The 26274-nt window shown below is 43.5% G+C and overlaps 2 protein-coding genes across 5 annotated transcripts in view; both read right to left on the bottom strand.

Moving 5' to 3' along the window:
* LOC115125572 (rho guanine nucleotide exchange factor 1-like) overlaps positions 1-4546 on the bottom strand; it is an 81285-nt gene extending 76739 nt beyond the window's left edge. For 3 of the 4 annotated variants that reach the window (XM_065007937.1, XM_065007938.1, XM_065007939.1), the window contains exon 1: positions 4257-4546. In XM_065007937.1, the coding sequence (XP_064864009.1) occupies positions 4257-4424 (168 nt within the window). In that variant the 5' untranslated portion in view covers positions 4425-4546. The remainder of the gene's footprint in view (positions 1-4256) is intronic. The other variant, XM_065007941.1, reaches the window with a different exon arrangement.
* An 800-nt stretch (positions 4547-5346) lies between these two features.
* Positions 5347-26274, bottom strand: part of LOC135563945 (ETS domain-containing transcription factor ERF-like) — a 62838-nt gene continuing 41910 nt past the window's right edge. The window contains 6 exon segments of the mRNA XM_065007935.1: positions 5347-7560; positions 7563-8044; positions 12594-12723; positions 14730-14913; positions 18575-18809; positions 19680-19756. Of these exon segments, the coding sequence (XP_064864007.1) occupies positions 7213-7560; positions 7563-8044; positions 12594-12723; positions 14730-14913; positions 18575-18809; positions 19680-19756 (1456 nt within the window). The 3' untranslated portion in view covers positions 5347-7212.

Below are 26274 nucleotides of genomic sequence, written 5' to 3'. Positions count from 1 at the left end.
GTCTAACAGTTGAATTGTTATGAACACACCCTTCTGTCCGTCTCCAACTGTTTGAACAGCATGCTATCCTGTCCACTTTGTTCAGATGTTGAAATCCAATGGCTATCTTATTTCTCAGAACGAGAACGAGTTGCCATTGAAAATGAGAACAAATTCCTTATATAATGGTGTTTTATGCTATAACAGTCTTTGGCTAAAATGCTGCTAGCGGCAATGCCACCGCGAGCGACAAACTGAGCATTCATTTTCCAAAATCAACGTTTATTGATACTCCTGTTTCAGTAGAGTCTGCTCTGCCCCCAATTTGAGGAGTTGAGACATACAAATGATATAGTTAGAAAGGTTAACTCCTCTTTTACAGTAAAATAATGTCTCAATGTCTTTCAGTCTCCTTATGACCCATTCTGTTGGACCAAACCTCAAATGCAAATAGCGAGTTGAAACAGCTTGTCAGAGGAAGCAGTGATCTCTTATCTTTGTTGTTGTGAGTAGCAGGGGGAGGGGCTTGGTGTGAGGGGGAGGAGCTGAGTGTGTGAAGGGGAGGGGCTGAGTGTGTGGGGGAAGGGGCTTGATGTTCATGTGTAAATGGAAAGATGCACAGTCTCAGCAGAAGAAGCAAAGGAAATGAGACCAAAAAGACAACATGATGAGAACATGATGAGAACAAGCGGACATAAAACGCTCATAAAAACAATTGATTCTTGCGATACGGGCATTTGGATTTCACGCCAAAACATGAATTAAAATGATCAAATTCGATATATAGCCCAGCCCTAGTATGTGTGTGAGTGAGAGACAAGAAAGAACTTTCAATTAAATAGCCCACATTCCTTTAAAAGGAAGAGACGGTACCCTTTGAGCTTCAGGCAAGACTGCACTTGCAGATGTAGAGAAAGAAAGAAAGAGGGAGGGATGACAGAAAAGTGTTGTTGTTCCTCTAACAGAGACAGGAAGCCTCTGTAGTTCAGTGTCGCCGCTGACACATCACAACGCTCCAAGCCCAACCGTCGTTTCAGCATCACGTCCCATCTGATCAGTTCAGCTACAGAACTACTCCAAAACAACTACAGGTCAACCCACAGGCCCATAACAACAGACCATGGCTGGACTTGAGACAGAGTGCTGTTCAGATTCTGAGCAAAGGTCATACATAGCACCTAAAGCAACATTTTTTTGTGATTCAGCATTCACAATGTTGATATGTTGAAGGCCCAATTCAGTCCCTTAGTAACACATAGACAAAGTTATTTTTGGAGTTCAATTGAGCCTGCGAAACTAAACAGCTAAATAAGTGTTGATCAACTCAAACCATGGATATTGGCCCAACCCTCTAGGTCTGATCAGGTACAGTTGAAGTCAGAAGTTTACATACACTTAGGTTGGAGTCAAGTAATTTTTCCAACAATTGTTTACAGACAGATTATTTCACTTATAATTCACTGTATCACAATTTCAGTGGGTCAGAAGTTTACATACACTAAGTTGACTGTGTCTTTAAACAGCTTGGAAAATTCCAGAAATTATGTCATGGCTTTAGAAGCTTTTGAGAGGCTAAGTGACATCATTTGAGTCAATTGGAGGTGTACCTGTGGATGTATTTCAAGTGCTACCTTCAAACTCAGTGCCTCTTTGCTTGACATCCTGGGAAAATGTAAAGAAATCAGCCAAGACCTCAAAAGAAATTGTAGACCTCCACAAGTCTGGTTCATCCTTGGGAGCAATTTCCAAATGCCTGAAGGTACCACGTTCATCTGTACAAACAATAGTATGTAAGTATAAACACCATGGGACCATGCAGCCATCATACCGCTCAGGAAGGAGACGCATTCTGTCCCCTAGAGATTAACATACTTTGGTGCTAAAAGTGCAAATAAATCCCAGAACAGCAGCAAAGGACCTTGTGAAGATGCTGGAGGAAACGGGTACAAAAGTATCTATATCCACAGTAAAAACAAGTCCTATATCGACTTAACCTGAAAGGCCACTCAGCAAGGATGAAGCCACTGCTCCAAAACCGCCATAAAAAAGCCTGACTATGGTTTGCAACTGCACATGGGGACAAAGATCGTAATTTTTGGAGAAATGTCCTCTGGTCTGATGAAACAACAATAGAACTGCTTGGCCATAATGACCATCTTTATGTTTAGAGGAAAAAGGGGAGGCTTGCAAGCCGAAGAACACCCTCCTAACCGTGAAGCACGGGGGTGGCAGCATCATGTTGTGGGGGTGCTTTGCTGCAGGAGGGACTGGAGCACTTCACAAAATAGATGGCATCATGAGGACGGAAAATGATGTGGATATATTGAAGCAACATCTCAAAACATCAGTCAGGAAGTTAAAGCTTAGTCGCAAATGGGTCTTCCAAATGGACAATGACCCCAAGCATACTTCCAAAGTTGTGACAAAACGGCTTAAGGACAACAAAGTCAAGGTATTGGAGTGGCCATCACAAAGCCCTGACCTCAATCCTATAGAAAATGTGTGGGCAGAACTGAAAAAGTGTGTGCGAGCAAGGAGGCCTACAGACCTGACTCAGTTACACCAGCTTTGTCAGGAGGAATGGGACAAAATTCACCCAAGTTATTGTGGGAAGCTTGTGGAAGGCTATTCGAAATGTTTGACCCAAGTGAAACAATTTAAAGGCAATACTAATTGAGTATATGTAAACTTCTGACCCACTAGGAATGTGATGAAAGAAATAAAAGCTGAAAAAAATTATTATATTAGTCTGACATTTCACATTCTTAAAATAAAGTGGTGATCCTAACTGACCTAAGACAGGGAATTTTTACTAGGATTAAATGTCAGGAATTGTGAAAAACTGAGTTTAAATGTACTTGGCTAAGATGTATGTAAACTTCCTACATCAACTGTATATTATTATCTTGATCTTTGACCCCAGAATTTCTAAGTCACTGTTACTACAGGACTTGGCTACCACCCGGTACTCTACCCTGCACCTTAGAGACTGCTGCCCTATGTACATAGTCATTGAACATTGGTCACCTTAATAACGTTTACATACTGTTTTACCCACTTCATATGTATATACTGTATTCTAGTCATGGCTCATCCTATATAACTACTGCTGTACCCACTTCTTATATTAATATACTATCTATACCAGTTTATATATATTACAGACTTTGACATTGCTCGTTCTGAAATGTTTTATTTGTACTTATTGGATTATGTGCATATTGTTGTGTATTGCTAGGTACTATTACCGCATTGTTGGATGCTAGAAACACAAGCATTTCGCTGCAGCTGCGATAACATCTGCATATGCAATCAATACATTTATTTGATTTTGATTTGTAGAGGATTAAACAGAACGATGGGGGAGGGGAGTTAGACAAAGGGGAGGGGAGTTAGACAAAGGGGAGGGGAGTTAGACAAAAAGGGCCAAAAGTGGGATGGACTCCAGTGACAGATGTGTGTTTGTATAGCTGCTGTACTTTTCATATAGAAAGAGAAAAATAGTGTGATCAACTGGAGTGCAGGAGAAATATGCTACAGATAAACCTACTGGTACAATCTCATAACTTGCTATCAGTAGGCTATCTACCTTTGATAATGATTAACAATCTAATCAGTATAATGTATGTGTAATTATGTCCCCAAAAAAACCACTCAGACTTTAGGCTCAGCTAAATCAAACATGGCTATTAATGTTATTTGATCAAATATACTTTTTAGATTTTAAATGTCACATTGAAATACTCGTAAAAAAAATACATAGGCAAGCAAATCATTGCACGTAGGCCTGGCCACATTGCTGGCAATAACTGCTATAGTTACAGAGTTACATTAAATAATAGGCTACAATGTTGCGAGTCATTTTACAATTATGCTCTTTGCAACATTTTTGTAACATGACGGATAGCGATACTTTGTAGCCTGCTAAAAAATATCACTTAAATGAACAACAAATTAGCAAGCGACCTGACACGTACCCTTCAAATACCAATATACTTCAGCAAGTCCTACTCTGTAATGAAAATAGTGTTTAATTAACTCTAAAACACCTGATTTTTGTACTCGAGAGAACGAGATGTTCCCGCTAGACTGTAGCCAAACACAACATTCCTTTAGCTAGACGTTAACTAAAGGCTGTCTGGTGAGCTGGCTAGCGAGAGACAAGCCTTTACTCGCGGAATAACCTCATTAAATCCCAAGTTTTTTTATAAGTAACTAAGCATCGAACGTATGTACATGTTAAATATATTATCAAAATGTTTCAACGAGGTACTCACCTCAAAATACAGCAACAAAAAAAAGACTGACAAACGTCTATTATGGTTCGCTGTTCGAAAGTTGTCGTATGTCGCTGGAAAAAAACATTGTACGCGGAAGTACAAATTCAAGTGCACAATTTCCCCTTGCCTGATTATTTTATCTACATAAACCACTGGCAAAGTCATGCATGACGATGTCAAAATATATTGGTTTGATGTAATAATACAGTTTTCAATATGATCTAGCTATATAAAATCTGGTTTTCATGTAACTTTTTCCATCCCCAGTTGTTTCCTGATGGGCTACCATACTAGATTGTGTTACACGGTATTCGGTCCCCTCGACTACCCATGGGAGTCAAGTTTATATTTTCACACATAATGTAATCCGTGTTGAAATATTAATTATGGAATTGAACGCATTATGTCAATTATTGAACAGTATTGAAACCCTGAACTAGTGCATCCATACATAAATGTAGGAATATCCAGTAGAGGCAATGCTTCTGTTTAGGCTATCACACAAAGTATTTCCGATTTAGGTAGTGTTGGCTGTTTGTGAAAGTTTAGGGCATGCACCTATCTTGGTTTGTCATCTTCTTAATTTCCCTTCTTCATATCCGATCTTCACTACCCCCCCCCCCCACCCCACCCCCACCCTATTCACTTTATAGTGCACTGGTCAGTGCACACTATGTAGAGAAAACTATGCAATTTCTAGACTTTTTAAATCAACACGTTTAATAAAGGTAGGCGGTAGATTTTCATGACATCATATCCTTGGGAGAGGAGGCCATATGGCATATGCTGTCCCATTACCCTGACTATTACAACTCGTTGAACTCAGTCAATTACACATGCAAGACGAATAAGACTAAGGGAAACCATGGCCAATTGTTACTCATGCTCATTAAATCAAACCCTTCCATGATATAATGCAAACTATTCATGTAGACCAGATAAGGTCATTACATTGTAATATAGGTCCAGGTTCGCCACCCTGTGGAGAAAGGATGCTCTACACCAGAGGTCTGAAGCAGGCCTATAGGAGCCTCTTACTGTGTAAAGCACACACATTCACACAATGAGTTCAGTGCCAACAACAGTCCAATCTCCAGAATAATGTTTATTGCTTTAGAAGTTATTCATATCTTTCCATTTTTCCTCTTTACAATAAAACAAAGAAATGTGACATTATTTCACGGCATGATCATTTTGGATGTGTTTACACATACATTCACAAAGGAAAGAGTATTTACAGTGGTGTTGGTAAATGCCACACAGAGATCATGAAACAGAGATTTCTGGTAGAATCCAACAAATATAGAATTACATGACCTTTACAATAGGGCTTTCACACCTAATGTTACACCGCCACCTGTTACAAACCATAGCATATGAATCTGTACAATGTGGGGTAGTTAGTATGCACTCTGTGCTTCAAAGTGAGCAACATGGAATGTCCCTAGTTGGTTTTGAGATACTTTGTACCTCTTGTTTGAATTTCTACCAGGGGAGCTATTGCCTAACTGTTGCCATGGATAAAAAGCTTAGACTCAAAAATAATCTACATTTTTTTTGTTGTAATTGTAGTTGAAAGAATGTGCTGAAACCAATATTATTCCCATTTGAGAAATGACAGAACAGTTACACTGGGTGAATGCTAACTATAAAAATAACACTACCAGAATATTTAAACCCAAAGGGCATCTTGGAAAATGACCAAAGGGCACATTTAGCTGGGGTTGAGAAAATATGAGACAATTCCCCATATATGAGTCCTCCTCATAGAAAAAACACCTTTCCAGCGCAGATACTCTGACTGCTGTTCATTATTTAAAACTTGAATACACCTATACTTGTCAATTTCCCAACATTATTTAAAATACATAATTAAATCACACCAACACAGCGAACTTTTATAATACTGATAATAATTAAATGTAATGTACACCATAATAAAATATATACAATGAAATATTGATACAAATTCTAGATTTGTCCAGCTCTCTCTTCCTCTCTCTCTCTTTCTCTCCCTCTCACTGAAGAAAGTTAAGCAATTTAAATGAGCATTAAACAATAACAAACAAACAAGTATGGAGTTAGAAATGTGCATTACAATACCAGAGCATTACATTAGCAGAGCAAAATGACTAATTGTTTGGATTTGGGCGATGATCATTTTTCCCAACAAACAATGAACTGTAGCAGTCTCCTATAAAGACCACCAGCTGGCAATGTTTGACTATGTTTTGAACAGAAAAATACATACCGGTACCCAAGAAAAGGAATCCCCAAAAACTAAAGTAATTTCTCTGTCAGATATCATTTCATGTGGCCATTATTGCAATTAATCTTAAGTGTGTGTATTGTAGTGTTGTTTATTATTGTTCTAGTATTATATTTTAATGTAATTCATTATACATTGAGTTATATTTATGCAGTTTGATGGACCCATTGCAGTAACATGTGAATAGCACAGAACAACGTGCAATGCTGTTAAAGCTCAAAATATCACTGAAACCTTGAGACAATAAAATGTGTGGGAGAACATGATGAATAAGTAGTACACATACATCTGAAACATGGAACACTCTCAGTAATGTCGAAATCAGCAAGCTCACTAGCTCAGCTATGTTGGACAAGTACACATGTAAAGAGAGAGAGAAGAAGGGTGGAGAGAGAGAAGAAGGGTGGAGAGAGAGAAGAAGGGTGGAGAGAGAGAGAAGAAGGGTGGAGAGAGAGAAGAAGGGTGGAGAGAGAGAGAAGAAGGGTGGAGAGAGAGAGAAGAAGGGTGGAGAGAGAGAGAAGAAGGGTGGAGAGAGAGAGAAGAAGGGTGGAGAGAGAGAGAGGAAGAAAAAAACAGAGAGACGGGGCAAGATGGCTCAAATAAAGGACAACATAACAGATGAAGGGAGCGAAAGAGAGAAGGAGAGAGAGGAGAAAAAGAGAGAGAGTTATCTAATAGAATCTATTAGCTGTGGATCAATTTTAGAGTCTCTGTCTCCCTGTGCCGTTCAACCAGAGCCATGGAGGGAGAGAGGGATAGAGGGAGGGACGGATGGGGAGCGGTGAGGGGCACCAGGCTCTTGAGGGGATGGGAGGACACGGGGGGAGGGAGGGAGGAGAGAGGTGGCAGTGCTCCCCCTTTCTTCCCCTCCACCAGGATCTGTGATCGACCACTCAGCCTGGTCTCCTTGGTGATGCTGAAGTCAGGCTCGTTGTCTGAGCTGCAGTCACTCAGATCTGTGATCTCCAGGTCCGAGTCTGACTCTGGGTCCTGCTTCACCCTGCCTCGCCGCTCCGATGGGCTCTGTCGCCCCCAGCACCACCACCAAGAACCATTCCTCCCAGACCCAGCCCTAACCCTAACCCTATTCCCAACCCAGGCTCCGTGCCTGGGGTATTGGTCTCCCTTCTCTCCCTCTCACCCACAGAGCCCCCGTTGAGAATGTCTGTTCGGCCCAGCGACAGAGCACCAGGATAAGGAGGCAAGCAGAGTCTGGGCTGCCCACCTGCCGTGCCGTTAGTAACCCCGGTCTGGCCCGCTGCTCCTCTCTCCCCCCCTCCTGCCACCTCCCCCGGGGGGAGTAGGGAGGAGAAGGGGTGAGGCAGCTGGCCCAGGCTGGTCTGCAGCGGGTTGGGGTAGAAGTGGGAGGGATAGAGGGAGCCGGGGGGCAGCTTGGGGCAGTTGTTGAGGGAGAAGGCCCCTGAGAGGTAAGGATTGAAGCCCCAGGGGTAGTCGAAGGGAGGGTTGCGGGGGTAAGGACCCAACAGGGACGGGGGCTTGGAGTAACAGGGAGCGGCTGGAAGAGAACAGAGACACAGAGACAGAGGTTAGCTTTCTGAAGGGGTAAAGATCTCCTGACATACCACATCCAAGCATGTTCACTAATTATGCTCTGCAATAATTAGCAATGCAAATCCACAGCTATGCGCTGGGGCAAAATGAGAGCGCTGTTGATTTGAATAGAACCCTGATCTTAGACTATATCCCTGCCAGACCTATTCACACATTCAACTGGTTCACAACAAATATGAACATAATGAGAGATATGCTGTCTGGCAGATTAAAGTATCCCGTTAATAACAGAATAGTTATGCCAGTGTAATGAAATAATACTGTCTATGAAAAAAGGAAAATGGACTGTGGTAAGAGAAATCCAGTTATTGGTGAAGTCAACTGAATAACAGAAAAACACAACTCGCACACTCTGGCACTCTACTTAGCTCCATCATACTTTCAGAAACCTGATTAACATAACAGCTGATATAATGTGTATGTGTATTACATCAGCTTCCCTATATGCATCATTTAATAACAACTGAAACAAAGGAGGTAAATCTGAGGTGATACTGGAATTACATTTTAGTGCGTGAACAAAATAACTCTCTATGACCCCGACTGTACTTCCTTCCAACAACAGACAACAAACTCAAATATTTACCCCATCTCTACCTCCCTCTACCTCTCTACCTCTCTACCTCTACCTCTCTCTCTCTACCTCTACCTCTCTCTCTACCTCTACCTCTCTCTCTCTACCTCTCTCTCTCTACCTCTCTCTCTACCTCTCTCTCTCTACCTCTCTCTCTCTACCTCTCTCTCTCTACCTCTCTCTCTCTACCTCTCTCTCTCTACCTCTCTACCCTCTCTCTACCTCTCTCTACCTCTACTCTCTCTACCTCTCTCTCTCTCTCTACCTCTCTCTCTCTCTACCTCTCTCTCTCTCTCTCTACCTCTCTCTACCTCTCTCTCTCTCTCTCTCTCTCTCTCTCTCTCTACTCTCTCTCTCTACCTCTCTACCTCTCTACCTCTCCTCTCTCTACCTCTCTCTCTACCTCTCTCTCTCTCTCTTACCCTCCTACGCTCTCTCTCTCTCTCTCTCTCTCTTCCTCTCTCTCTCTCTCTCTCTCTCTTCCTCTCTCTCTCTCTCTCTTCCTCCCTCTCTCTCTCGCTCTTCCTCCCGCTCTCTCTCTCGCTCTTCCTCCCGCTCTCTCTCTCGCTCTTCCTCCCGCTCTCTCTCTCTCTTCCTCCCGCTCTCTCTCTCTCTCTTCCTCCCGCTTCTCTCTCTCTCTCTCTTCCTCCCGCTCTCTCTCTCTCTCTTCCTCCCGCTCTCTCTCTCTCTCTTCCTCCCGCTCTCTCTCTCTCTCTCTTCCTCCCGCTCTCTCTCTCTCTCTTCCTCCCGCTCTCTCTCTCTCTCTCTTCCTCCCGCTCTCTCTCTCACTCTTCCTCCCGCTCTCTCTCTCTCTCTCTTCCTCCCGCTCTCTCTCTCGCTCTTCCTCCCGCTCTCTCTCTCGCTCTTCCTCCCGCTCTCTCTCTCTCTCTTCCTCCCGCTCTCTCTCTCTCTCTCTTCCTCCTGCTCTCTCTCTCGCTCTTCCTCCCGCTCTCTCTCTCTCTCTTCCTCCCGCTCTCTCTCTCTCTCTCTTCCTCCCGCTCTCTCTCTCTCTCTTCCTCCCGCTCTCTCTTCCTCCCGCTCTCTCTCTCTGTTATTTGCTATGCAGGGCTAATTTGACAGTGCTTGAGTCTCTGTGTGCTGGGCCAGAAGTAGCTGGCAGACAAATTAATATTGAATCAGTCAGGCAGGCCTCACTTGCTTATGAAAACACAGTAATGGGCGCCCACAGGCCACAAACTGAAGCCTGCACCCTCAATTAGGGCTTTCCTGCCTGGGATGGGATTAGGACAGGGGGGACACATGGGAGGGAGAGGTGGGTGAGGAGGGAAGGTGGGGGGAATAGGACCTGAGGACAAACAAAACAGGGGGGCCAGGTTGTGATGTGAAGGGGAGTGTGTTCACAGTGAACACACACTAACTCACACACACTCACTGTGCTGTAAGCGCACACATTCCGATGCAGTAGCAGGGCTGAAACGCACACATGCAGTATCCAGACAGGCAAAGGCATCTGTACACACACACGCACAAACACATATGCCTGCATGCTCACCCACACACAAATGCACACACATAAAACACACACATACATGCACACACATAAAACACACACATACAAACTGAAAGATTATATAAAGGGAAAATGCAAATTATTACACTGACATTCATTCTAAAAACCTTAATAGAGCATCTGCCTCATAATAATATGATTATATATACTGTAGATCACTTCCATCTAACCCTTTCTCTCACCTGAAGGAGAGTATGAATTGGAGGCTGTGACTGGAACGAATTGCAAAAATCGCTGAAGTTGGAGACTTTTATCTCCCTCACCAACTTCAAACATCAGCTATCTGAGCAGCTAACCGATCGCTGCAGCTGTACATAGTCTATCGGTAAATAGCCCACCCATTTTTTACCTACCTCATCTCCATACTGTTTTTATTTATTTACTTTTCTGCTCTTTTGCACACCAATATCTCTACCTGTACATGACCATCTGATCATTTATCACTCCAGTGTTAATCTGCAAAATTGTAATTATTCGCCTACCTCCTCATGCCTTTTGCACACAATGTATATAGACTCCCCTTTTTTTTCTACTGTGTTATTGACTTGTTAATTGTTTACTCCATGTGTAACTCTGTGTTGTCTGTTCACACTGCTATGCTTTATCTTGGCCAGGTCACAGTTGCAAATGAGAACTTGTTCTCAACTAGCCTACCTGGTTAAATAAAGGTGAAATAAAATAAAATAAAAAGGCAGTAAAGGGACAGATCTCTGCTGTGTAAAGTACTGCAGTGAACATGGATTTGATATTGTTCCTTCTCTCCTATGCTCTCCTCATTTCCTCTATCATTCTCAGGCTCCACTTTCCATCAGTTCTCCACCTTCCTTCCTTCCTTCCTTCCCTCTCTCTCCTCTGTTCTTTACCTTCCCTCTCTCTCCTCTGTTCTTTACTTTCCCTCTCTCTCCTCTGTTCTTTACCTTCCCTCTCTCTCCTCTGTTCTTTACCTTCCCTCTCTCCTCTGTTCTTTACCTTCCCTCTCTCCTCTGTTCTTTACCTTCCCTCTTTCCTCTGTTCTTTACCTTCCCTCTCTCTCCTCTGTTCTTTACCTTCCCTCTCTCCTCTGTTCTTTACCTTCCCTCTCTCTCCTCTGTTCTTTACCTTCCCTCTCTCTCCTCTGTTCTTTACCTTCCCTCTCTCCTCTGTTCTTTACCTTCCCTCTCTCTCCTCTGTTCTTTACCTTCCCTCTTTCCTCTGTTCTTTACCTTCCCTCTCTCCTCTGTTCTTTACCTTCCCCTCTCTCCTCTGTTCTTTACCTTCCCCTCTCTCATCTGTTCTTTACCTTCCCTCTCTCCTCTGTTCTTTACCTCCCCTCTCTCCTCTGTTCTTTACCTTCCCTCTTTCATCTGTTCTTTACCTTCCCTCTCTCCTCTGTTCTTTACCTCCCCTCTCTCTCCTCTGTTCTTTACCTTCCCTCTTTCCTCTGTTCTTTACCTTCCCTCTCTCCTCTGTTCTTTACCTTCCCTCTCTCTCCTCTGTTCTTTACCTTCCCTCTCTCTCCTCTGTTCTTTACCTTCCCTCTCTCCTCTGTTCTTTACCTTCCCTCTCTCCTCTGTTCTTTACCTTCCCTCTCTCCTCTGTTCTTTACCTTCCCTCTCTCTCCTCTGTTCTTTACCTTCCCTCTCTCCTCTGTTCTTTACCTTCCCTCTCTCCTCTGTTCTTTACCTTCCCTCTCTCCTCTGTTCTTTACCTTCCCTCTCTCCTCTGTTCTTTACCTTCCCTCTCTCCTCTGTTCTTACCTTCCCTCTCTCCTCTGTTCTTTACCTTCCCTCTCTCCTCTGTTCTTACCTTCCCTCTCTCCTCTGTTCTTAACTTCCCTCTCTCCTCTGTTCTTACCTTCCCTCTCTCCTCTGTTCTTTACCTTCCCTCTCTCCTCTGTTCTTTACCTTCCCTCTCTCCTCTGTTCTTTACCTTCCCTCTCTCCTCTGTTCTTTACCTTCCCTCTCTCCTCTGTTCTTTACCTTCCCTCTCTCATTTTTCTCAATCATCTTCTACCTTATTTTTACCGCTGTCACCTCTCTCCTCTCCTCTCCTCTCCTCTCCTCTCCTCTCCTCTCCTCTCCTCTCCTCTCCTCTCATCTCTCCTCTCCTCTTATCTCTCCTCTCCTCTTATCTCTCCTCTTATCTCTCCTCTTATCTCTCCTCTCCTCTCCCTCTTCTCTCCCTCTCGCCTCTTATCTCTCCTCTCCTCTCCCTCTCGCCTCTTATCTCTCCTCTCCTCTCCTCTCCCTCTCGCCTCTTATCTCTCCTCTCCTCTCCTCTCCTCTCCTCGCCTCTTATCTCTCCTCTCCTCTCCTCTCCTCTCCTCTCCTCTCCTCTCCTCTCCCTCTCGCCTCTTATCTCTCCTCTCCTCTCCCTCTCGCCTCTTATCTCTCCTCTCCTCTCTCTCACCTGAGCTGAGGAAGGGGAATGTGTCCAGTCTCAGTTTGTCTCCCTCTGGTCCCGGGGCTGTGGCCACTCGATCAAACAGGGAGGTTCCTCTCCCTGACTCTGGCAAACGAGGGAACAGTGACTGCAGGGCCTGGGAGAAAGAGGGAAGACAGAGAGACAGAACAAAAAAAACATTAGAATCTGCTCATGTCATTTAAGCATTTAATAGCAATTAATTTAATCAGCAAAGAAAAACTAGACTTGTCTTTAGGATCAACCTCCTCTTTAAATCACCATGTATTTAGGGTAAGTCATTTGATGGAGACGGCACCCTGTAGTGTGTGGTGCAATCACATCAACAGTCACAGCAAGGACAGGATAAAAGGAAGTGCCAGGGGACTGAGAGGGAGAGGAGAAGGGAGAACAGAGGAGAAGATGAGGAGAGGAGGTAGGAGGACACAGAGGCTCAAAGACTCAAAGCCAGGAGAAGTACAGAGTCAAATGGAGGCCAACGATTAAGTGGGCACAAAGGCTAAACTACGAGAGATAGAGGGATTGGGCGCCCTTCGAGGAGGGAAGAGTGTGTGGGGACAAAGGAGGGAAAGGATTGATGGAAGGGAGAGAGAGACTAAACAACATAATAGCTGTGGGGTAAGAGAGAGAGAGAGGGGAGAATGTATGTGTGTGTGTGCTCATGAGGTGTGTGTGTGTGTGTGTGTGTGTGTGTGTGTGTGTGTGTGTGTGTGTGTGTGTGTGTTAGAAGTGCTTTAAAACAGGAAAGAGAAAGGTGGCCAAACAAACGAAACGGTTAAGTCACACAGAGTCGAGGGAGACAGAGAGAGAGAGGGAGGATCTCTTTTTTTAGAAGAGCTGGGATCAATAATTTCTGTCACCCCTCAGCTCCAAGTTTGAAAAGCGAGACTGTACTTCCAAGCTGCATGATCTGGATTGCTTAACCAAACCTGCATTAATGACCGAACATTGATCTGATCTGAGGTATCTACTTGTCTTTTATTTCTTTCATTTTCAATCGATGACAGAGGGATAGGCCATCCGAGACGGGAATGTGAGAAGGGTGGATAACGTCTTCTTTTATTTTAAGGACAAGTTAAAACCATCTCTTCAGTTTCTCCTTCACTCTCTCTGTGACTCTCTTTTTCTATCTTTCAGGACAAGCAAAGACTCTACTAGTCATTTAAAGTTAACTCTATTCCCTTTAAAATAGATTTCATGAATTAAATTAATAAAGATATTATACTATTTGCACTAGTATCACAATGTCCATTTTTTTGTATTTGTAAAACATCTGTAAAAAAAAAATTGTCATAGCAATTTCTATATCCAAGCAAATGAGAAAGTATGAATCAGTTAGTGTTTCATTTGAATATATCATCACCTAAATGGATCCATCAGAAATATGCACCCTGAGCACAGACCATTACTTCAATACGTGTATCTATTGTTTCATTCCAAACTGTAACAGGACAGTTTTATTCATACAACCCCTCTGGTGGTCCAAGAACATTTATCTCTGGAAGAATTTCAAGATGACTCTGGGCAAATAATAAGTGAAGAACATTTTGTCATTATCAGGACTGCTGCTATTAGAAACAGTGAATAAAAGATGCATGATAAGATACGCGGAATACAATTTATCCTCCCGTAACTGAAGAATGAATACACAGCAGGAGTCTGTACAGTACAATCTGCAGTTCCTTGAGACTAAATGGATTTTTAGCTAGACCCGCTGAATCAAATCAACATTAATAAACAATCAAGTATGGAGTTGTGGCAAACCCTCTCATTTTCCTCCCTTTATTTCTCTCTTCTTTTCCCCAATGTTTGTCGTTGATGGTTCTCAGGTCCTCAGAATCTGCTGGTCTTTTATCCAACTTGTCCTTTAATGTTGGTGAATTCAAACATGTACTGTTCAAATGACAGCTCACTTTAGACAATGTGATGGATTGTGTTAACAGTGGGGAATAACTTGGAGTAGCTGTCTATTCTGGAAAACCTGTCATTCCCATCCTTACAATCCTCTCTTTCTCTTTTCCCTTCATACCCTCCTCCATCCATTACTCTTCTCTCCATCCCTCCCTCTGTCCTAAACTCCATTCGTTCCTCCATCCCTCACTTCCTCCGTTACTCCCTCCGTACCTCGGGTGTGAGAGGGCTGCAGTCGGGCGCGGCGGAGCCCCCATTGAAGTGGTTCTGGAGCAGGAAGGGGGAGCTGGCCATGTCCAGCAGAGGATAGTTCACCAGCACCACCTTACTGAAGTTAAACTTGTAGGTGAAACGCTTCCCTTTGGTTTTGTGCAAAATACGCTTATTATAGTAGTACCTGGGTGGGGGAGGATGGAGAGAAAGGTGAACGGGAAGAGATTAGGAAAGAGGGAATGGAGAAAGGAGAGAAAAAAATAGGAAGAGTTAGAAACAAATATCCATGTTTTCATCGATGGATCACAGCGGGGCTCTCCAATCTGCTTCCTGGAGAGCTACCATCCTGTAGGTTTTCTCTCCAATCTGCTTCCTGGAGAGCTACCATCCTGTAGGTTTTCCCTCCAAACCTAATCTAGCGCAACTGATTCTAATAATAAGCTGGTTGGTCAAATGAATCAGGTTAGTTACACCTGGGGTTGGTGTGAAAACCTACAGGAGGGTATCTCTCCAGGAACAGGGTTGGAGAGCCCTGGTCAACAGTAATGTGTTCCCTTAACAGCAGGAGGAACAACACTTGTCCTCCAGGGCTGAACTCCTGCTGGGTTTGTTTCTCCCTGGCATCTCACTGATCAATTCATGTTTTGATTTGATAAAGTCTCCACACACCTCGTTAGGCAGGACTAATTAGGTCCCTGAGTAAAACCAAAAACAAGCACATAAACAACATCCCTCCAGAGCCTGATCTGACCTGCTGTGCACCGTTGACATACAGCAATTATCATGTCAATATTAAATATATTTGGGAAGGGCCCGTAAGTAAGTATTTCACTGTTTATCCACACCTGTTGTTTACGAAGCATGTGATGAATACATTTGATTTATTACAGGTACAGTATATGTACAGAAATATGATGTATTACATGTACAGTATATGTACAGAAATATGATGTATTACATGTACAGTATATTTACAGAAATATTATTCATTACATGTACAGTATATGTACAGAAATATGATTTATTACATGTACAGTATATGTACAGAAATATGCATAATAGATATACATCAACTCTTGCTGTCAGCGCTTCTGGCATCATTCACAACTGAAGTGCCTCTTTGAGGGCGGGACTACAATGTGAGTGGTGTCTCTATGGAAACAAACTAAGGTGCCAGTCACTCCAACCTTACATGGCTTGTTTCCTGTGCCACCTACTGGGGTATAACGGGCTACAGTACCTGTCAGAATCCCACACTGTCAGATACTACATACTGCCAAATGGTTCAGATGAGAGGGTTGGTACAGAGGTGAGGCGGGGTGGGGGCTGTTCTCAAAACTGAATAAAGAAAAAACATATTATATTAAGCTGGTGACTGTCCTGATACATTCTTAGTCTTTACTTTACTACTTTAAGCATGTAAGTCGTTTAAAATAGGCCAGTGACAAAGTTAAAATCCTGTATAGCTACACTGTAGAATAGATGTAAGGTAACAACTTCACAGGCATTCAGACCTGTATACAGTGCATTCGGAAAGTATTCAAAACCCTTCACTTTTTCCACATGTTGTTACGTTACATCCTTATTTCCTCATCAACCTACATACAATAACCTATAATGACAAAGCAAAAACAGTTTCAATTTTTTGCAAATGTATAAAAAATTGAAAACTGAAATATCACATTTCACATATCACATATCACAGACCCTTTACTCAGTACTTTGTTGAAGCACCTTCGGCAGAGATTACAGCCTTGAGTCTTCTCGGGTATGACACTACAAGCTTGGCACACCTGTATTTGGGGAGTTTCTCCCACTTTTCTCTGCCGCTCCTCTCAAGCTCTGTCAGGTTGGATCTGGAGGGTCGCTGCACAGCTATTTTGAGGTCTCTCCAGAGATGTTCGATCGGTTCCATGTCCGGGCTCTGGCTGGGCCACACAAGGACATTCAGAGACTTGTCCCGAAGCCCCTCCTGCGTTGTCTTGACTATGTGCCTAGGGTCGTTGTCCTGTTGGAAGGTGAACCTTCGCCCCAGTCTGAGGTCCTGAGCACTCTGGAGCAGGTTTTCATCAAGGATCTCTCTGTACCTTGCTCCGTTCATCCTTCCCTCGATCCTGACTAGTCTCCCAGTCCCTGCCGCTGAAAAACATCCCCACAGCATGATGCTGCCACCACCATGTTTCACCGTAGGGATGGTGCCAGGTTTCCTCCAGACATGACGCTTGGCATTTAGGCCAAAGAGTTCCATCTTGGTTTCATCAGACCAGAGAATCTTGTTTCTCATGGTTTGAGAGTCCTTTAGGAGCCCTTTGACAAACTCCAAATGGGCTGTCGTGTGCTTTTTATTGAGGAGTGGCTTCCGTCTGGCCCCTCTACCATAAAAGCCTTTTTGTTGGAGTGCTGCAGAGATTATTGTCTATCTGGAAGGTTCTCCCATCTCCACAGAGGAACTCGGGAGCTCTGTCAGAGTGACCATTGGGTTCTTGGTCACCTCCATGACCAGGGCCCTTCTCCCCTGATTGCTCAGTTTGGCTGGGCGGGCAGCTCTAGGAAGAGTCTTGGTGGTTCCAAACTTCTTCCATTTAAGAATGATGGAGGCCATTGTGTTCTTGGGGACCTTCAATGCTGCAGGAATGTTTTGGTACCCTTCCCTAGATCTGTGCCTCGACACAATCCTGTCCTGGAGCTTTACGGACAACTCCTTTGGACTCATGGCTTGGTTTTTTCTGACATGCACTGTTAACTGTGGGACCTTATATAAACAGGTGTGTGCCTTTCCTAATCATGTCCAATCAATTAAATTTACCACAGGTGGATTCCAATCAAGTTGTAGAAACATCTCAAGGATGATCAATGGAAACAGGATGTACCTGAGCTCAAATTCCTGTCTCATTGCAAAGGCTCTGAATACTTATGCAAATAAGGTATTTCTGTTATCTATTTTTATAAGTTAGCAACAATTTCCCAAAAACTATTTTTGCTTTGTCATTATGGGGTATTGTGTAGATTGATGAGGGGGGAAAAATGTAATCCATTTTAGAATAATGTGTAAAAAGTGAAGGGGTCTGAATACTTTCCAAATACAATGCATATCAGTATGTATTCACAACAAACAGTTGGGGCCCTCGCAATGATTTGTACACTTTTGCTTTGCGTGGCAATTGTGCCGCGGCCCTTAATTGAGCAATTAAGCTAGGCTAATCAAGAAGGCTAATTATGGCCCCAGCCAATTCATAACAATTAGACCCCTACGACAGCCCCCATTAACGAGAGGGCAGGGGAAACCAGGGAGGGGGGTAGAAGTGTGTGTGTGTGTGTGTGTGTGTGTGTGTGTATTGTCATTTGATTTGCATAAGCAAGTAACGAGTAGTGGTGGGATGTGGGGTAAATTCAATAGAATGATCTATAGCAGAATAGGTAGCAGGGCTATAGTTTAAATCACATAGCAATGCATAGAGTTTTGAGCCAAGTATTTCTGAGAAGGCAGAAGGACTTCATTTATTCTCGGTAGGTCTAAATCTAAGCTATTTTACATGGGGGATTAATTCCGAAATTCTTATTGAATTGTTTATATAGAGGTTTAATAGTGAATTTATCCATTTGGACATTGGAAAATGAAGTGGAATCAAGGGTATTGACATTTAAGGAAAAAACATCATATTTTTCTTTCCATTTTTACTGACATGGAGGGAGAAGATGAATGAGACACGTAGGACTTATATCCACTACAAATGAATACTGATACTTTTTCTGGCTTCTTATACTGAAAAATATCTAATAAAGCACACACATACACAAAAACACACACATGCACAGGCACACACCCACACACACACAGTTCCTACCTTAGCGCCCTGCTCAACTTATCGTAGTTCATGTGGGGTTTGCATTTCCTGAGGCCCCACAGCTTGGCCACCTCGTCAGGGTCCTTGATAACAAACTCTCCGTATTCCCCCTGCCAGGAAATCACACTCTGGTACTCCTCCTTCTGCAGCAGCTCCAGGATGAAGTGCCAAAGCTGAATCTGTCGTGAGCCGGGGCTCGACTCAGGCTTGTAGGCCCAGTCTGGGAAGGCAATGCCTGAGGAGGAGCAAGAGAGTGGGAGGATGAGATTGAGGCCCATTGGTTTGTGAATGGTGAGTGCTGGCCAAAGGGGCTAGCTGTCCGGATGACTGATGGAGTGATACAGTTAAGGGATGATGTGGTTAATATCATAGAGCTTACAGCAATGTTGCTCTGTGGTACTACTAATGGCCTCTAGCTTGGACCCGCTAGCTGGTCAGTTAGATTTCTACTCTCTTTCAGAGTTGATGGATGCTACTTACATTTTGATAATACTTGAATTCTAACTGCCTGCTGCCGTACACTTCTAATATAATAAAATAGCTCATCAATTGAACAAAAATTCTGGCTAATTGCCTTGCAGAATAAGTAAAGAAACATGAATCCTAACAAATTAGAAACGCTATTTGTTCACTGATGTGTGTGGTAAGTTTTTTTGTTATTCAAATATAAAAATGATCTTTATAATGCAGACTTGTTGGAGTATACATATTGACCATTAGAAAACACTAGCTATCAAAGGCCTGACGTACTAAGCAGTAACACAGGGAAAAAGTATGCAAGGGAATACAGGTAAACCTACTACAAATAGGTACGTAAAGGTTAAGAGGTAGGAATAAAGCATTTAGTTGAAGTGTAAATAAAGACAGTTTGGTAAATTAGCATCAAGATTTTTTGTTGTCTATTTTATTCCTGCTGATAATAACATCGAACACCAAACATTGCACAGGTACAGCACATTGTACATCTCCCCTTAGTGTATAACTGGTATCTGCCCTCCCCCAAATGTTAATCAAATGTTCCTCCACAACCCTAATAAAATCCCCAACTCCCCAAACCACGTACCCCGGCTTCCGCAAAAAAGTGCCCCAATCCTGCTTGCCTCACCTGGAGTCCAGAGGGCAGGGACAGGGGGGGTGAGCAACAGATCACTGACACAGTTACAGTCCATGCCTCCACTACACCTGAGAGATGGGGAGACAAAGGGAGAGAAGGAAAAATTCCAATTGAATTCCAATGACTTTTATTTCTTAGGAGAAAAGGAAAAAGAAAGGTGGGAGAGAGGGATGAGTTAAACAAGTCTGAGGTGAGAGATGACCTGCAGGGCGAAGGGCGAGGGATGGTTTTACACCGTGGTTTTGAGTCCCTTATATCAACATTACATACAGTATATATCAAGAGCTTTTGTAGGTCACGTGTTTGATGGAGCGATCTAACAGGTCAGAGAGCACTAACTGATGCAATGTGGAGGACACCCCTACAGTATAGAATATGAGAAATGAAAACATCTCTTTTAAACGTGAAGAAGGCGCAGGATAATGAGGTGATAGATAGAAGCTGTTTTGATCAAAAAGTGGGAGTAGGGAGTAGTGATTCATTCCAAAATGGTTAGTGGTTTAGTGGTTATAACGGCTATATTGACAAAGACGTAACATGAAAGACTGATATATTCAATTTACAATCCATTAAAATAATTCATATTTGTAATACAATGAGTAGAAAATGACAAAAATAGAAACTAAAATGAGAACCAAGGCCATGTAAGTAAAAACAAATAAAGCTGTATTTTCATATTTTCACATTACTACCTAAGATAAGATCTGTATCGAATATGCCAAATAAATGCCCAAAAATTGGAATTGGGTTGGCTAGTGAAAAGCACAACAGGTGAGTAAATACATCCAGACATGTTTATTGGCCAGCAAACTGTTGATCAGCACAGTCTTTCTGTCTGAACATTCACATCATTTTATTTTTGAGAAAATAATCTCTGAATATAGAAATTAAACTGTGAATTAGGGCGGCAGGTAGCCTAGTTGTTGGAGCAGTGGGCTCTAAATATCCGAGCTGACAAGATGAAAAATCTGTCGATGTGCCCTTGAGCAAGGCACTTAACCTTCCTTTGCTCCGACTATGGCTGACCCTGTAATATGAGTGAATATGACTAAAGTCAGAGTTGTAATTCGACTGTGCACATTAGACAACTGTGGAGGTGAATGGTGAAATACTAAGGATGAACATCTGTCAATGTTAGGATGAAGTGAAGTGAGACGAGTTCAAGAGATTGGATACAGTTTGGATATTACAGTTTCATCTTGGTTGTTTTACAAACCTCAAATGGAAAATAAACCATGCCACTGCAAAAGTATCTTTAATGCTGGTCTCTCCATCTAGCTCTCCATATCTTTCTCTCTCTCTTTCCACTCTCTGTCTCTATTTAATTATGCTCTGTGAAATGTGGATTTTCCCTCCAGCATTGAAATGGTACGTGAATTATTGAGGTGTGTTTGTATAAATTATTATTACTAACTCAAGGCATTTCTCTCTCTCTCTCACCCTCTCACCCTCTCACCCTCACACTCTCACTCTTTTTAGTCTTTGGACTGTGGCTCATCCCGCTCTCTTCATCTTTGTGTTTTCAAACCTCTCTTTCTTTCTCAGAATCCACCGTCTGACTGCATATATCCTTTCTTCTTTTTCCTCTCTTCCTCATTTTCTTGTTCTCCCTGCTCCTCCTTTACTGCTCCTCCTTTACTGTCCCTCCTTTACTGCTCCTCCATTACTGTCCTTCCTTTACTGTCCCTCCTTTACTGTCCCTCCTTTACTGCCTCTCCTTTACTGTCCCTCCTTTACTGTCCCTCCTTTACTGTCCCTCCTTTACTGCTCCTCCATTACTGTCCCTCCTTTACTGTCCCTCCTTTACTGTCCCTCCTTTACTGCTCCTCCATTACTGTCCCTCCTTTACTGCCTCTCCTTTACTGCCTCTCCTTTACTGCCTCTCCTTTACTGCTCCTCCTTTACTGCCCCTCCTTTACTGTCCCTCCTTTACTGCCCCTCCTTTACTGTCCCTCCTTTACTGCCTCTCCTTTACTGTCCCTCCTTTACTGTCCCTCCTTTACTGCCCCTCCTTTACTGCCCCTCCTTTACTGCCCCTCCATTACTGTCCCTCCTTTACTGCCTCTCCTTTACTGCTCCTCCTTTACTGCCCCTCCATTACTGTCCCTCCTTTACTGCCTCTCCTTTACTGCCTTTACTGCCCCTCCTTTACTCTCCTTTACTTACTGCCTGTCCCTCCTTTACTGCCTCTCCTTTACTGCCTCTCCTTTACTGCCTCTCCTTTACTGCCTCTCCTTTACTGCCCCTCCTTTACTGTCCCTCCTTTACTGTCCCTCCTTTACTGTCCCTCCTTTACTGCTCCTCCTTTACTGTCCCTCCTTTACTGTCCCTACTTTACTGTCCCTCCTTTACTGTTCATCCTTGAGTGCAAACTATGTCTGTCACAAGTAATTCTCTTCACCTGTAACTAGCAACCCTATACTCCCTGTTCAATTATTTACTTAGACAACTATGCGTTCTGGGAAGCAGTACATTCAAAACAATTTTCCAGAGATTGTTGTGGAATTATTTCAACACCTTTAGAGGCTACATGTACAGTATTTCAGCAGTATTTAAGCATGTGTGAGACCTGACAAGCAGTGCACTGAATTTCAACTTGTCTATTTATTTGGTCTTGACAGCCATAGAGCTCCTATGTATATGATTCCATGTGTAATTCTATGTTTGCAACAATCTATGCCTCTACCTATTCCCTTGAGCTTTGGGCCATCAATAGCACATCATCCTATCATTTACCATAGACTCCTAAACCCCAGTCTGTACTCTCAGAGGACACACAATATGGGTGCTTTAGTACCGGACAAGGTCTACCTCTCTTTCCTCCTACGCACCTTTTCAAAATCTATACACGCCCATCTCCTATCTATCTGCCAGCCTATCTCCACAGTTGACTCCTCCCTTCCCTTTCCCACCTGTCCACTGTCTTCTCTCTTCCTCCCTCTCCTGCTCTGTGTGTTATGCTTCGGCACAGTAATTTTCCGTTTGATTTCGGAGGTAATGAATTTTTTACAAATCAAAGAGGAAGCCAGGCCCCCACCCCTCCATCCCCCCACCCCCGATCTCCCTCTCTCGCACCCCTCAGCCCCCCAGGCCAGAGAGGAGATAAAGGAGCCCCCATCATTTCCTTGTTAGTTTTGATTTGGGCAGCACAGGGCTTTCAAGTTCCCCCTATCACCCCCAGAAACATTATAACTAGCAGCACAGGGAATACTGCTCCTCATGCACACACACTGGCAGATACAGAGGCACACTGATAGACTAATGGAGTGTATACACACACAGACACACGTATATACTCTACTCACACATACCAACATCAGTGTACAGGTAGAGACTGATAATAATAGCACACACAATGAGGCGTTGTTGAAACAGTGGATACTAACTGAATCAATACACACACACATACATATTTATCGCAGGACTGAAAGATACCATTTTCATTGTTTACCAAAGATGGAGACAAAGGCTAAAAGATACTCACAAAGAGGTTTGCACGTAGCATTGAGGACGAGCCTATAATGGACCAAAGAAAAGACTGTAACTGATGGCCAACCAATACAACAGTATAGATGAAGGATTACTCTAATCACCAATAACAAAAAAGGCAGAGTGTGAGACATATTGTCCCAGTTTTACACTGGTAACTATTGTTCCACTGTTACACTAATATACCTATAACATGTGTCCTGGAACCCCATAGTACACTTGCACCTGCCTTGGAGTTCACTATTGAGCTTTTCTGTGAATGGAAATGTAGAATCAGATTCTATATGGTAATGAACTTCAGTTCACTAAATCAGGTCTGACAGATGAGTGGGGACTTGGAACAGGGGTAAAGTGGGGACTTGGGGTAGAGTGGGGACTTGGAACAGGGGTAAAGTGGGGACTTGGGGTAGAATGGGGACTTGGAACAGGGGTAAAGTGGGGACTTGGGGTAGAGTGGGGACTTGGAACAGGGGTAAATTTGGGACTTGGGTAAAGTGGAGACTTGGAACAGGGGTAAATTTGGGACTTGGGTAAAGTGGAGACTTGGAACAGGGGTAAAGTGGGGACTTGGGGTAGAGTGGGGACTTGGAACAGGGGTAAATTTGGGACTTGGGTAAAGTGGGGACTTGGAACAGGGGTAAATTTGGGACTTGGGTAAAGTGGAGACTTGGAACAGGGGTAAAGTGGGGACTTGGGGTAGAATGGAGACTTGGAACAGGGGTAAAGTGGGGACTTGGGGTAGAATGGGGACTTGGAACAGGGGTAAAGTGGGGACTTGGGGTAGAGTGGGGACTTGGAACAGGGGTAAAGTGTGAACTTGGGTAAAGTGGAGACTTGGAACAGGGGTAAAGTGGGGACTTGGAGTAGAATGGGGACTTGGAACAGGGGTAACGTGGGGACTTGGGGTAGAATGGGGACTTGGAACAGGGGTAAAGTGGGGACTTGGGGTAGAGTGGGGACTTGGAACAGAAGAAAGACTGGTAATGGAGAGACTGTGGACAGAGAGGGAGCAGAGTGGAGAGTAGCAGCCAGAGATGGAAAGTGGACAGACTGACATTCTGGCAACATTTTGTCTCCAGTGGTGTCTAAAGATGGAAAAAGTGTAGGGTCTCAAAAAAATATATATATATATATGAAAAGAGCTACGAGTCTGGCCTCTCTCGCTCTCTGTTTCCAACAGATGAAACAAACTCTGTACATCTGTCTCATCTTTCTTTTTTGAATGCCCCTGAAAATGCCCAACTGAACCCCCTCTCTCTATCCTTCTACCCCCTCTCCCTCTGTTCCTCTCTCTGGTTAGCTCTGACACTCTGGTCAGCCTCAGGGTGGAAGAACAGAGGGACTGTAGTATGGGTTTGTAAGTGGAGAAGGAGAGGGGGATAGGAGAGGAGGGAGAGAGAGAGAGAGAGAGAGAGAGAGAGAGAGAGAGAGAGAGAGAGAGAGAGAGAGAGAGAGAGAGAGAGAGAGGGAGGGAGGGAGGGAGGGAGGGAGGGAGGGAGGTGGAAAAGTGCAGGAGGATGGAAGACAGGACCTGCTGGCTGTCCAAATGTTAAACTGGAAGGTGGAGAGGTCTATGCAACAGACAACAATACAACTTGGATCAATGGTGGGATAAATGGAGAGGGAAAATAAATAAACAAAAAAGTGGAAGAGGTAAAGAAGAGAAATTATGGAGAACTTGAAATGAGCCTGTAAAAATTACAATAAACCCAAACTGCTAAACCAGTTCAGAAACAAAAAAGAAGACCATACATCAACAACGAAGACCATACAATTTAGGCCCGAAAAGCATTGGGTGCTTGAAAACTATGGGCCTTTTGGAGATATGTGTGTATGTGAATCGACATCACCAAACAGTCATCCCACTGGGAACAGACGTCAATTCAAATTCTAGGCCCTAGTTCACCTTGGTTTAACTTAATTTCATTGAAATTACGTGGAATCAACGTTGATTCAACCAGTATATGCGGGGAAATAAATGGGGTAAAGTTATGTATGTGAATCCTAATGATGACGATTTTATTAAGAAAACTAAATGGTGTGTTAAGTTATGAAGCTAAATTATAAATAAATATACAGTAGATTGGCATGTGGATGAGGAAGCGAACGTTTGGAAAACTTGCTCAAGTTAAGGAGATGGTGATGGGAGAGGGTTGCATGTGATATGGTATCACCACTTTACAGAATACCGGCCTTAAGATACAAGACGGAAAATAAGAAGAAAAAAAGAGGAAGAAAAAGTATCAATCGATAGGGTTAAATTATTCATCGTCATTAATTATCGATTGCTCTCCGCTGCCGGCTCGTCCGCCGAGCGCCAGAGTTGAAAGGAGGGAAAGCGCGCTTTATTAAAACCGGCTCGAGCCTCATTGTTTCATGTCCCGCGGCAAAGAAAAAGCTCGAGCTTGGCTCTACCCGTGCCAGTGAAAAATCCACACAGACGCACACACACATTGCCCCCCTTTGCGATTTCCCTCTCTCCTTGCTTGCTCTCTCTCTCTCTCCCGACGCGCGGGAGAGCTTTGGGGAGCCTAGTACGGTGTTCACGGGGCGGCTGTGTCTCGCGTGGATCGATGAGGGATCAATGGCTCGCGCTGACTAATAGCCAGAGAGCGCCTTTGATCTCGCGGCTGAGAGATCAAAACCTGCGCGAAGAGAGAGGGAAAGAGAAAGAGGAAAAGAAACTGCTCTGGCGAGCGGACCTTAAACTTCACACAAGCGGAGACACGCATATTCACGTCTAGTACACACAAAGAGACACACGTACATACATGATTACGTCTACAAACATATACACGAAATATATTTCATGGTGAGGCAATTTCAGAGTTTGATTAACTGCAAATGACAACTTCCAGATGCAAGGTGTGTGTGCGTGTCTGTGTGAATGGTTTGGTTTTACTATCCTTGTGGGGACCAGAAGTTCAGACAAGTGCAGACATTTCGCTGATCCCCACAAGGAAATCGCTATTTTAGGTTTAGGACTTATGTTTAGGGTTACAATTGGGGCTAGGGTTAGGTTTAAATTTAGGGATTTGGGGTTAGGGTTGACTCCTCCAGACAGGATGAGCCAGTGAGAACAGGAGAACCATCTGTT

The sequence above is a fragment of the Oncorhynchus nerka genome, linkage group LG3 (genome assembly GCF_034236695.1).
Source record: "Oncorhynchus nerka isolate Pitt River linkage group LG3, Oner_Uvic_2.0, whole genome shotgun sequence".
NCBI lineage: Eukaryota > Metazoa > Chordata > Actinopteri > Salmoniformes > Salmonidae > Oncorhynchus > Oncorhynchus nerka.
The sequence above is the reverse complement of the archived record's forward strand: the minus strand, read 5'-3'. Positions and strand labels throughout refer to the sequence as shown.